The 13288-nt window shown below is 38.8% G+C and overlaps 1 protein-coding gene across 1 annotated transcript in view; it reads right to left on the bottom strand.

Moving 5' to 3' along the window:
• The window catches only part of LOC124606003 (dynein beta chain, ciliary), an 809537-nt gene that overhangs the window by 14547 nt on the left and 781702 nt on the right, over positions 1-13288 (bottom strand). The window contains exons 80-81 of the mRNA XM_047137965.1: positions 12618-12677; positions 9519-9632 (exon numbers count right to left, since the gene is read on the bottom strand). Coding sequence (XP_046993921.1) covers positions 9519-9632; positions 12618-12677 — 174 coding nt within the window. The remainder of the gene's footprint in view (positions 1-9518; positions 9633-12617; positions 12678-13288) is intronic.

The following is a 13288-nucleotide window of genomic DNA, read 5'->3' as shown; positions in this document are numbered from 1 at the left end:
TACTGTATAGTGAGCCAAAACCTTATATGAAGGGTTAATTTCAATAGTGGTACAAGTCGATTTTTGTTCATTCTGAGATACAGAGCCCTAAAGTTACAAGAGCACTGAAAAATCTGCAGTTGAGATACCAGAAATATTCCAGTATATATACTTGAATATATTATTATTATTATTCACGTTTGGGCCCTACTGGACCACGCGAAGTACAATCACGGGGCATTAAGTTATTTTCTTTTAGACTTTCTCTCTGCCCAAATTGTTTTCATTCTCTCGGAATGAGCTCTTTTCCTTTCATCAGACCATGTGGTTCCAGTTTTCTTTGGTTTTTCAGCTTGACCAACTACCCAGTCATGAATTTTTTGCCTAAATAATTTTCTGTCTTGAATTTCATCTTGTTTTATATCTGCCTCTTTCATGTCCTCTTTTATAGCAGCAATCCATTTTATTGTCTCAAATTTAGCTTTACTTCGATTTTCGTAGAATTCCACTACTTGTTTAGTTAGTCTGGTAGCATCCATTCTTTTAATATGCCCATAAAATTTTAATCTGCGTTTTTTCATATCCGAATATATGCTGGTGTATTGTTGAATTTCACTATTTGCTCTTAGCCTGTATGTTCCTTCTTCAGTATATTTTGGACCTAGAATTTTTCTGATTACTTTTCTTTCTCTTTTTTGGATTTCTTGAATGTCCTTTTTTCTGTTTAAAATTAGCGTTTCAGCCCCATAAAGGCACTCTGGTTTTATGACCGTGTTGTAATGTCTCAATTAAGAGTACCTCGAGAGACATTTTTTGTTGTAGATGTCTTTTGTAAGTCTAAAAGCTGTCTCCATCTTTTGACAACGAATTTCATTTCCAATTTTTTCTAGACCAGTCTCTGAGATTGTCTCACCTAAATATTTGAATTGCGAAACTCTTTTGATTTTTCCATACTTAGTTTCCAAAAGTTTGGGTGCCAGTTTGTTGCTAGTCATATACTGTGTTTTTTCAAATGAGATTTGGAGACCTACTCTTTCTGCTGTTTCTTTAAGAATTTCTATTTGTTTCTGAGCAATTTGGATGTCCTGCGTTAGAATAACCAAGTCGTCTGCAAAGGCCAAACAGTCTATTCGAATATTTGTTCGTCCTAATTTCACTGGTTGGTCAATTTTGAACTCCAATTTTCGTTCGCGCCACTCTTGTATTACTTTTTCTAGAACGCAGTTAAATAGCAACGGAGAGAGTCCATCACCTTGCCTCACGCCTGTTTTTATTTCAAAGGATTCTGAAATTTCTCCTCTGAACTTTACTTTTGATTTTGTATCAGTTAGCGTGTCTCTGATAATTGCCGTGGTTTTAGGATCCAGGCCTTGTTCTTTCACAATTTGGAAAAGAGATTCACGATCCACTGAGTCATAAGCCTTTCTAAAATCTACAAAGGTGCAAACTAGTTTTTTATTGTAAATTTTTTGATGTCTGAGAATTAGTTTGAGGACTAAAATCTGTTCTGGGCAAGATCTATTTGGCCTGAAACCTGCTTGATATTCGCCAATTTTCCATTCAAGTTGTTGTTGTGCTCAGTTCAGAAGACATTGAGAGAGGATTTTGTATGTGACTGGAAGAAGAGAAATTCCTCTGTAATTATTAACATCAGTTTTGTCTCCCTTCTTATGAAGTGGGTGAATCAAGGCGGTTTTCCATTCATCAGGAATTTTTTCAGTTTGCCAAATGTTTTGCATGATTGAAGTAATTTCTTTAACGGTTTTTGGACCAGCTGCCTTTAAAAGTTCTGCAACAATTCCATCTTCACCAGATGCTTTGTTGTTTTTCAACCTATGAATTTCTTTAATGATTTCCTCTTCATTTGGTGCAAGTGAAACTGGATTGCATTGTTGGGGAATTTTTGGTGGAAATCTTTCTGTGGGCTCGGGGCAATTTAGAAGATTCTTAAAATATTTAGAAAGTTCTTTGCAATTTTCTTGGTTGTTAAGAGCCAACTGTCCATTTTCCTTCTTGAAGCAAAGATTCTGGGGTTGGTACCCCTTTATTTTGGTTTTAAAAGTTTTATAAAAATTTCTGGTATTGTATTTCTGAAAATCTTCTTCAATTTCTAAGAGTTGACTATTCTCATATTGTCTTTTTGTTTGTCTAATTAGTTTTGAAGTGTCTTTTCTAGTTGTCAGGAATGTATCATATGTGTCTTCTGTCTTGTTGCTATTCCATGCTTTAAATGTCTCTTGTCTGGCTTTGATTGCATGATCACAGTTTTCATTCCACCAAGCATGTTTCTTGTGTTTTCGTAAAGGAATTTGATCTTGAGCTGTTTTGATAATCTTGTGTTTGAGTTGTTCCCAATTTTGTGCACTTGTTTTGTCAAATTCGTCTGCTAATAATGATGGTTGGATTTTACTGGTGTCAAATTTGGGGATTAATGGTGTCCTTTTGTTGAAATTTTGGGGTTTTAGCTTTAGTTTCACACGGGTTAAGTAATGGTCTGAGTCAATATTGGCGCCTTTACGAACTTGAACATTTAAAATTTCTTTGTGACATGGATACGAGATTGCAATATGGTCAATTTGGAATTCACCTATGTCCTTGTTAGGTGATCGCCATGTCTTTTGTTTTGAAGGTTTTTTCTTAAAATGACTTGACATAATTTTGAGATTGAAATTTCTGCAAAATTCTACCAGCCTCTTTCCATTTTGATTGGTCCATTTATGTGCAAGGAATTCACCGACCGTTTTTCTAAATTTTCTCTCTTTCCCTAACTGTGCATCAAAATCACCCATTAAAATCTTTACATAATTTTGAGGAATTTTGGAGATTGTATTCTCTAACACTTCCCATGACTTATTTACTTTTTCTGGATTTGTTTTATTCTCCTGGTTGATAGGCATGTGTGCGTTAATTAAACAGTACATTTTATTTGCACATTTCATGGAAATTGTCATTAGTCTGTTGTTTACTGGATTTACTTCGATTACGGAGCCAAGAATGTCTTGCGAAATTGCGAATGCAACACCCAGATGCGGAGTGTTTTTAAGAATTCTTTTGTCTGTTTTACTTTTAAACAATCGGTAGTTTCCAAAATCCATGGTATTCTCATCAGGCAACCTTGTTTCTTGCAGGGCTAAAATTTTGATATTTTGTTCTTTTAGTGTGTCTCCTAATTTATAGAGTTTTCCTGGTGTCAAGAGAGAGTTAATATTGATAGTTCCAAAAAATGTTTCGACCTTGGGCATGAGTCGGTCAAAAGACTTCGATTTCCTCTGGTTTGGGATATAGCGTTTCAGCCTAGTCTCCCCAGAATCCGATAGACTAGTTGCGCCACTGATGGCGGAGGATTTGTTACCACCTGGGGTAATTTTGTAATTACTAAAACGCTCCATAATAGTACTTAGAATCAAAGGGTTGAGCTCAGAAAAGCTCAGTGGTTAAGACTGGAGTGGTTAGTTCCAGAATTTGTATTACGGCCGCACCTCTGGTGAACAGACGCCGACCACAGTGCCGCTTGTTACAAGTCAGACGCAAGGTGGATTTATTGTATTATGTGCCTCTTCCGCTAGTTCCACCGTACTTGAATATATGTTATATATATATATACTTGAATGAATACAAACGTCTCAAAAATGAGATCAACAGGAAGTGCAAAATGGCTAAGCAGGCATGGCTAGAGGACAAATGTAAGGATGTAGAGGCTTATCTCACTAGAGGTAAGATAGATACTGCCTACAGGAAAATTAAAGAGACCTTTGGAGAAAAGAGAACGACTTGTATGAATATCAAGAGCTCAGATGGAAACCCAGTTCTAAGCAAAGAAGGGAAAGCAGAAAGGTGGAAGGAGTTTGTAGAGGGTCTATACAATGGCGATGTACTTGAGGAGAACATTATGGAAATGGAAGAGGATGTAGATGAAGATGAAATGGGAGATATGATACTGCGTGAAAAGTTTGACGGAGCACTGAAAGACCTGAGTCGAAACAAGGCCCCGGGAGTAGACAACATTCGATTAGAACTACTGACAGCCTTGGGAGAGCCAGTCCTGACAAACCTCTACCATCTGGTGAGCAAAATGTATGAGACAGGCAAAATACCCTCAGACTTCAAGAAGAATATAATAATTCCAATCCCAAAGAAAGCAGGCGTTGACAGATGTGAAAATTACCGAACTATCAGTTTAATAAGTCACGGCTGCAAAATACTAACACGAATTCTTTACAGACGAATGGAAAAACTGGTAGAAGCCGACCTTGGGCAAGATCAGTTTGGATTATGTAGAAATGTTGGAACACGTGAGGCAATACTGACCCTACGACTTATTTTAGAAGCTAGATTAAGAAAAGGCAAACCTATGTTTCTAGCATTTGTAGACTTAGAGAAAGCTTTTGACAATGTTGACTGGAGTACTCTCTTTCAAATTCTGAAGGTGGCAGGGGTAAAATACAGGGAGCGAAATGCTATTTACAATTTGTACAGAAACCAGATGGCAGTTATAAAAGTCGAGGGGCATGAAAGGGAGGCAGTGATTGGGAAGGGAGTGAGACAGGGTTGTAGCCTCTCCCCGATGTTATTCAATCTGTATATTGAGCAAGCAGTAAAGGAAACAAAAGAAAACTTCGGAGCAGGTATTAAAATCCATGGAGAAGAAATAAAAACTTTGAGGTTCGCCGATGACATTGTAATTCTGTCAGAGACAACAAAGGACTTGGAAGAGCAGCTGAACGGAATGGACAGTGTCTTGAAAGGAGGATATAAGATGAACATCAACAAAAGCAAAACAAGGATAATGGAATGTAGTCGAATTAAGTCGGGTGATGCTGAGGGTATTAGATTAGGAAATGAGACACTTAAACTAGTAAAGGAGTTTTGCTATTTGGGGAGCAAAATAACTGATGATGGTCGAAGTAGAGAGGATATAAAATGTAGACTGGCAATGGCAAGGAAATCATTTCTGAAGAAGAGAAATCTGTTAACATCGAGTATAGATTTAAGTGTCAGGAAGTCGTTTCTGAAAGTATTTGTATGGAGTGTAGCCATGTATGGAAGTGAAACATGGGCGATAACTAGATTGGACAAGAAGAGAATAGAAGCTTTCGAAATGTGGTGCTACAGAAGAATGCTGAAGATTAGATGGGTAGATCACATAACTAATGAGGAGGTACTGAATAGAATTGGGGAGAAGAGGAGTTTGTGGCATAACTTGACTAGAAGAAGGGATCGGTTGGTAGGACATGTTCTGAGGCATCAAGGGATCACGAACTTAGTATTGGAGGGCAGCGTGGAGGGTAAAAATCGTAGAGGGAGACCAAGAGATGAATACACTAAGCAGATTCAGAAGGATGTAGGTTGCAGTACGTACTGGGAGAAGAAGATGCTTGCACAGGATAGAGTAGCGTGGAGAGCTGCATCATACCAGTCTCAGGACTGAAGACCACAACAACAACGACAACAACATATACTTGAATATTTCTGGTATCTCAACTGCAGATTTTTCAGCACTCTTTTAACTTTAGGACTCCATATCTCAGAATGAACAAAAATGGACTTGTACCACTATTGAAATAAGCCCTTCTTATGCAAAAGATGTATAATTCATAAGTGATTTGTTTAATGGGCATGTTTTCTCACCTTTTGGAAATGCAAAGCGTGTGAGTAGTCAGAAAAACATGTGAAGTATTGAAAATTTGCTTTTTGTAACCAAGACAAGTAAAAGTGATGAAAGAGTGGTCAGGTAAGAAGATTCCGCAACATTAAAACTATTAACTTTTCAGATACCTGAAACTGAAAATAGAAGAAGGAATATCTGGCGGCAAAATATTCCTGAACCACTGTTGTTTTGCTGGTCAGATTTTACTGTTTGCCTCTAGTGCAGATGAACTTCAGGGAAGATGCAGCAATTCACTCTCATAATCAGAAAAACCAGTCATGGATGATGCGAGCTATATGAACAGGGGGTCTAGGTACACAGCATCACCGATGGGGAACAAACATTGTATCATGGGATGGACCTGAGCAGCCAAAATGGTCACATAATCCTTGGCAATTGTGCAGACTTACAGAGTAAACTTAGAGTCCATGGAATGCCATGATACAGCTGCCCAGATCACTGAACCCCCACCATGTTTTCCTCTTGGGACGTAAACTCGACAAGAAGTTGGAAATAGTGTGCAATAAGACTCATCCAGCCAAATGACTTTCTCCCATTACTCCATAGTCCAGATTATATAGGTTCAGCACCACATTCTTCTGTTATGGGTGTTCGTTGGAATTCCAGCTCACTCTGCAATTCCGTCCTTCTGGAGCTCCCTTCATGTCTTTTTGGTGCTAACAAGATTCATTTCTGCTGTGACTTTTGCAACTGTCGTCCTCTTATTTTTTCATCACTATCCTCTTCAATGACCATCCCTCACAAGAACTCAACACACACTTTCATCCGCACTGTCTGACTTAGGGGATGATGTTGCCTGCTATGCAGCATAAATCTTCTATATGGTGCCTCATGAAATGCCAAACACTTCAGCTCCCTTGGTTACAGAAGCCCATATTGCACTTCACTTTGCTCTGACATGATGCACTCACAACTACACAGAACCCTGTTCTGACCATGACTGACACCTGCAATGTTTTTAAGATATTGCATGGTACCATCTGTGGTCAAATACAATAGTTCAGGTCAAATACAATAGTGCAACCTGCAGACTTGGTTAGCATCTCCATTTATGTTCAAGCATGCATTTCTCGCAGTGTTCTACATTTTTGTCCAGCCCAATAGCTGCAGACCACAATGCATGAAGATGTCTAAAGGAGACATTTATCCAGCAGTAGATGTCAAGTAGCTATGGTTGATGATGAAGTGAAAATTGCTTATGATAATAACGAGAAAACCAAAATAAGAAAATCATTTTCACAATTACTTTTATGATACTGCAGGAAGTAACTGCAGTAACATCTTCACAAAATGAAGAGAGTCTTTAGAAAACTATATTTTGATTTAATAATGAAGCTAATAGTAACACAGTTGAGATCTTCAGAAAAAATTGACAGAGGAATGTTTGCCCACAATGGTCAAAACACATTCGTGCGATGAAGCAATAAAAGTATTCAAACTGAATGAAAAAACAGGTGGTGAGGAAAAATAATATCTAAGAGATCTGCACTTTGAGATAGTTCAGAAGAGTAAGGAAACAGTGTGACTAGGTAATAATATAATTTTTGTAGCTATGAAAGACAGAGAACTGTTCCTTAAATAAAAATACTGCAAAGCTCTTTCAATAAATTTGACATTTTGGAGACAAGACAGCTGTGACAACCACAGATTAAGTAAGAATAATGAGAGGAGTAAAAATTAAGCATACACAAATTAAAAAGATTTTGTTCCATTTGGACTGAGTGGTGATTTATATTTTGTGATGAAAAGTATCAACTGTGAAGGGGCAGATGATCATCGATGAAGCTGCAAGTGGTGTTGACACAGTAGTCCAATTACCTTCATAGCAGAGCAGGGATTCTCCTAGGCTTTAAGAACTGACATACAAGAAAAACTCCCCAAGGCTCAGTGTTTGTTACAAAATGTAAAAATATAACAATGAAAACGATCAATTATTGACCAAATTATTTAACTGTATAGATAAAAAATCTACTCACCAAGCGGCGGCAGAACACACACATAAAAGACGGTTGTAATTAGCCAGATTTCAGAGCCAGTGGTTCCTTCTTCAGGCAGAAGGGTTGAAAGGGAAGGTAGAGGGGTGAAGGAAAAGAACTGGAGAGGTCTAGGAAAAGGGGTAGATTTCGGGGAAGTCATGCAGAACTGCGGTTCGGGGGAGACTTATCGTACGGGATGAGAAGGAAAGAATGATTGTTGGGGACTGCATTGGGTGAGTTTTGAAAACCTGAGAGCTTAAAGGTGGAAGACAGGGTAATATGCAGACAGAGATTACTGCTTAAATGTCATGTATGAGTTAACAAGAGTGAAAAGCTAAGTGCATTGTACATAACAGAAGTGAGAGGGGTGACAGTGAAAAATAGATGGTAAAGACAAAGAAAGATGTAGAAAAATAAAATAGGTTGAAGCAAAAAGTAGTTACAGTGAAGAAATAATGAGATGAAAAAAATTAACGTAAATTAAGGTCCAGTGGGTGGTGGGAACCAAGGACATGTTGTAGTGCTAGTTCCTACTGGTGGAGTTTTGAGAAACTGGTATCTGGGGGATACTCCAGATAGCGCGTGTGGAGAAACAGGTGCCGAAGTCATGGATGTCATGTTGTAGATCATGCTCTGCAACAGGATATTGTGAGTTGACAGTAAACACCCTTTGCCTATGCCCATTCATCCTAATTGATAATTTGGTAGTGGACATGCCGATGTAGAAGGCCGAGCAGTGTCTCCCTTTGATAGTATATGTTTTGCCAGTTACAGGGTTGTTACAGTTGGTGGCAGGAGGGTGCGTAGGGCAAGTCTTGCAGTAGGGATGGTCACACGAGTAGGAGCAATAGGGTAGGGAGATGGGTGCAGAAGGAGCATAGGATCTGACAAGAATATTGCGGTGTCTGGGAGAGCAATGGAAAGCTATTCTAGGTGTGGTGGGCAAAATTTCAGACACAATGGATCTCATTTCAGGGCATACTTTTAGGAAGTCATGGCCCTGCTGAAGTAGCTGTTTAACACATTCCAGAGCAGGATAATACTGAATCACCAATGGTGTGATCCAGTTGTTTTTTGGAGGGATCAGCAGTACAAGGATTAGATGTGACAGCTCAGGAAATCTGCTTTTTAACTAGGTTGATAGGGTAATAACGTGCAGTGAAGGCTGAGGTGAGAATGGTGGTGTATTGCTGTAAAGAGTCTGCATCCGAACAAATACGTTTGCCTCATATGCCAAGGCTGAATGGGAGGGAACGTTTGACATGGAAAGGATGGCAACTGTCAAAATGTAAGAATTGTTGTTTGTTGGTAGGTTTAATGTGGATGGAAGTGTGTAGCTGGCCTTTGGTGAGGATGAGATCTACATCAAGGAAAGTGGCATGGGATTCGGAATAGGATCATGTGAAATTTAATTGGGAGAAGGTATTCAGAGATTCCAGGAATTTTAGCAGGTCAGCAGATCAGAATTTATTCCTAGCAATTAACAGATGTTCTGTGAATATTTTGTTTATTCAGTCTGGAAAACCTTCTTGTTACCAGAAGGAAGCTTTTAATTTACAGTTTAATTAATTCAATAAAAACTGCACTACTCATTCATGAGTATGTTTACAATGGCAATTTCTATGAATACCATGATTTAAACCATACACATGTACAGAACTTGAATATATGATAACAGTAATTCTCATGCTTTCTGGAATCTCTTTTATATCACTGTTTTTTGTGCCTTAGAGTCTGTTGGAGTTTTAAAGGAGTTCACAGCAAATGAATAAGTCTCTATAATCTCCTATTTCTGAACTACATAAAGATAAGTTTTTTCCATATTTTGGGCATTATATGGTACTTTAATCCACTGTTTGTTTCATATTAAGAATAACAAAATTTTTAATACTTACCACAAAATCTGTGGCCCATGTTTCAAGCTCACGTAAGCGAAGCAGAAGATCAGCAAACCAGGCAGTAAGACCTAGTAGGGAAGGATATGCTCTCTGGGCCCACACAGCTGGAACCTACACAAAATTGATGATACTGTCACACGTAATTAGACACGCACTGCAAAAATTGTTTGAAAAAGCATAGGTTCCTGTAGAAAAACTTCGTGATTTCAAGCACAACTGTACCTCTTAATGAGATGGTGGAATGGTACTTTTCCGGAGTTTACATTTTGTAAGCTGACTCAAGTCTGAGCTGGGGCTACCTAACACTACTACAACTTGTATGTACCACTTTCACCACAAGCTTACTTGAAGTAGGTATATGAGGTAAAAAGTGGATGGGCGAGAAAAATGCAGCTGAGGAAAGAAACTTTCATAGTTGAAGGAAAAGTCAAGGGATGCAAGTTACACAAGAAAAGGAAAGCAGACAATGGTCAAAACATACAGAGAATGGGAAAAACCAGGAAAGTGGGGGGGGGGGGGGGGGGGGGAGTTGAGAGAGGGGGGGCGGATATGTAGAAATGGTGGGAAAAGAAAGCTGCAGAGAGCTGAAAAGTGGAAATAATGAACCTTCTAAAGCAATTTTAGTACTAGTGAATAAGTAAGTACCAACTGCGGTCGGGATAAGGAATCTGGGCTGGGGGGGTCTCAGTTCCAGGTACATCCTGGAAGATGTTCTGGAGTTTGATAAATGGTTGTTAGTACTGCGACTGATAGATTTGTGAAGGTCAAATGATATACACACATCAAAAAAAGTTTTGCATCACCCCGGTTCCCAGAACTCCTGAAGACAGATGTTGACTGTGGATATTGTATCACAGACACAGTCCCTTTGACTGTTCAGAGATGTCACTAAACCCGCCCAAAGATGTAGACAACCATGAATGAGCAGCAACTATTAGATGGAGGGGGTCCGACAGCTGATCAATTCCAGTCATTCCATCAGGAAAGAGGTACATGGCTCATGTTGTCTGTAGTTCAACCATGCCTAGATGATCAATACAGTTGTTCAATTGCATTCAATGACATGCCTTACTCAGGCCTCCCAAGGGAAACTACTGCAGTGGATGACCACTACCTGTGGATTATGGTTCAGAGGAACCCTGACAGCAATGCCACCATGTTGGATAATGCTTTTCGTGCAGCCACAGGACGTTGTGTTCGACTCAAGTTGTGCGCAATGGGGTGCATGATGTGCAACTTCATTCCCATCGTCCATGGCGAGGTCCATCTTTGAAACCATGACACCATGCAGTGCAGTACAGATGGGCCTAACAACATGCCAAATGGACCGCTCAGGATTGGCATAACATTCTCATCACTGATGAGTGTCGCATATGCCTTCAACCAGACAATCGTCGGAGAAGTGTTTGGAGGCAACCCGGTCAGGCTGAATGCCTTAGACACACTGTCCAAAAAGTGCAGCAAGGTGGAGGTTCCCTGCTGTTTTGGGGTGGCATTACGTGGGGCCGACATACGCTGCTGGTGGTCATGGAAGGCGTTGTAATGGCTGTATGATACGTTAATGCCATCCTCCGACCGATAGTGCAACCATATCAGCAGCATACTCGCGAGGCATTCATCTTCATGGACAACAGTTCGCATCCCCATCACGTACATCTTGTCAATGACTTCCTTCTGGATAATGACATCACTCAACTAGAATGGCCAGCGTGTTCTCCAGACAAGAACTCTATCAAACATTCCTGGGACAGATTGAAAAGGGCTGTTTATGGATGATGTGACAAACCACTATCTATGCCGAATCGCCATTGAGAAGTGGAACAATCTGGACCAACAGTGCCTTGATGAACTTGTGGAAGTATGCCACGATGAATACAGGCATACATCAATGCAAGAGGATGTGCTACTGGGTATTACAGGGACCGGTGTGTACAGCAATCTGGACCACAACTTCTGAAGGTGATACAATATGCGATGTATGGTTTTAATGAGCAATAAAAAGGGCGGAAATGATGTTTATGTTGCTATATTCCAATTTTCTATACAGGTTGTGGAACTCTTGTAACCGAGGTGATGCAAAACGTTTTTTGATGTGTGTAGATAATATGAGCCCATGACAGATTAGTATTTGATAACTTTTTGAAAGTTATATGGTTGGAATGAGTAGTATCACTTGTTTTACACAGGAACTTCTCAAAAAGTACATTTTACTTCATTAATTTATTACAATTACATATTTTGCACAGCATGTTTGTGTAAGGATATAGTCTTGAATAATTTCCATCCTTCATAGCTATTTCAAACCATTTACTCTTAAATATAAATTGGAATTTAGACAAAAGAGTTCTTTGTAAGTTATGTATTTAACAGTCTCTCCCCACCTAAAATATTTTCCTCTGGTTCTCAGGAAATAAGGTTGCCAAATCCAAATCTTGTTTACACTCAAAGTGGACAAAAATTATCATATTTAAAATTCAATGCATATGCAATTCAAACACGAAAAAGTTTATCATGTTCAAAATTCAATACACATAAAATTCAAACATGTAAGAACAATTTTTAACAAAAGTTATTTTATATGAATCTTGTAGGGTAGTTCTTGTAGAATGTAAATACTTTTGGATTAAAGGAGATCATTCACCTGAAATCAGAAGCACTGCGTTGTCGATAAGCATACTGGCTGGCATGAGTGTAGCTATTGGTGGGAAGCAGTACATACTGAAGGTGACACGGGAACATGAATTAGGAGGGGGTGACAGGACACAGGAACTGGAAACTGTTGGGTGAAGGGTGCGGGGACAGTGGGTTATCTGAGATTGAGGCCAAGAAGATTATAGGAGTGGAGGATGTGTTGTAAGAATAACTCCCACCTGCGTTGTTCAGAGAAGCTAGTGGTGAGGGAAGGAACCAGATGATTCGGCTGAAAGCTGTCAGCCACACGTGTCTCATTAACAACTCTCACAACATATTAAGCATAACATAGCTTTAATATGGAATCTAACACCACTTTGATCTTCTGAATATTTTAGAGTTATACCACAAGAAGATAATGTGGTTGTATTAACTTTTATTATGTGTATGGAAAACAGATCTTACCTGATCTAAGAAAAGTGCATTCTCCAATTCTTCCATGACAAATGTTATTGTCAGTTCACCCTGCAAAATGCATAAGATCATTACCAAAAGGCCGCTGTCGAAAATATTTGATAGTCTATTACAGAAAAACTATAGCAGAAATGGTTATTCAAGAAGTTTGGGTACACTAGTTACTGATATATCTACGACACCATACTCACATGTTGGTTTCCTAACTAATTGCTCCAGGTAAATTTCAGACAGTAATCTCCAAATAGGAATATCAACAATGTAGGAAAAGACAGACTGCTACTTTCCATAAAGATGACACATTAAGTTGCAAACAAACACAATTAAAAGACACTTAGATATGTTTAAGTAAGTTTTAATTGTGTCTGTCTATAACTTAACATGTTATCTTTATGGTAAGTAGCAATCTTATAATTTTCTACATCACTGATATTTACAATAATCTCACATTAATCCCTGCTTCAGTCTTGAGGCTCTCCCATTAAAATGTCTGCCTACTGGTCAAGAAAATTACACCAGGTTTCTCTAAAGAGTTTCACCACTACATCTGAGGTAGAAGTTCAATAGAACCATCAGATTACCATGTTTTACCCACCTTTGAAGCTTAACTTCACGTAGATTCTTTTGCATTTAGAATCTGTAATGACCAAGCTTCTTATGAC

The sequence above is a fragment of the Schistocerca americana genome, chromosome 3 (genome assembly GCF_021461395.2).
Source record: "Schistocerca americana isolate TAMUIC-IGC-003095 chromosome 3, iqSchAmer2.1, whole genome shotgun sequence".
Classification (NCBI taxonomy): Eukaryota; Metazoa; Arthropoda; class Insecta; order Orthoptera; family Acrididae; genus Schistocerca; species Schistocerca americana.
This window is presented reverse-complemented; position numbering and strand designations above follow the sequence as displayed.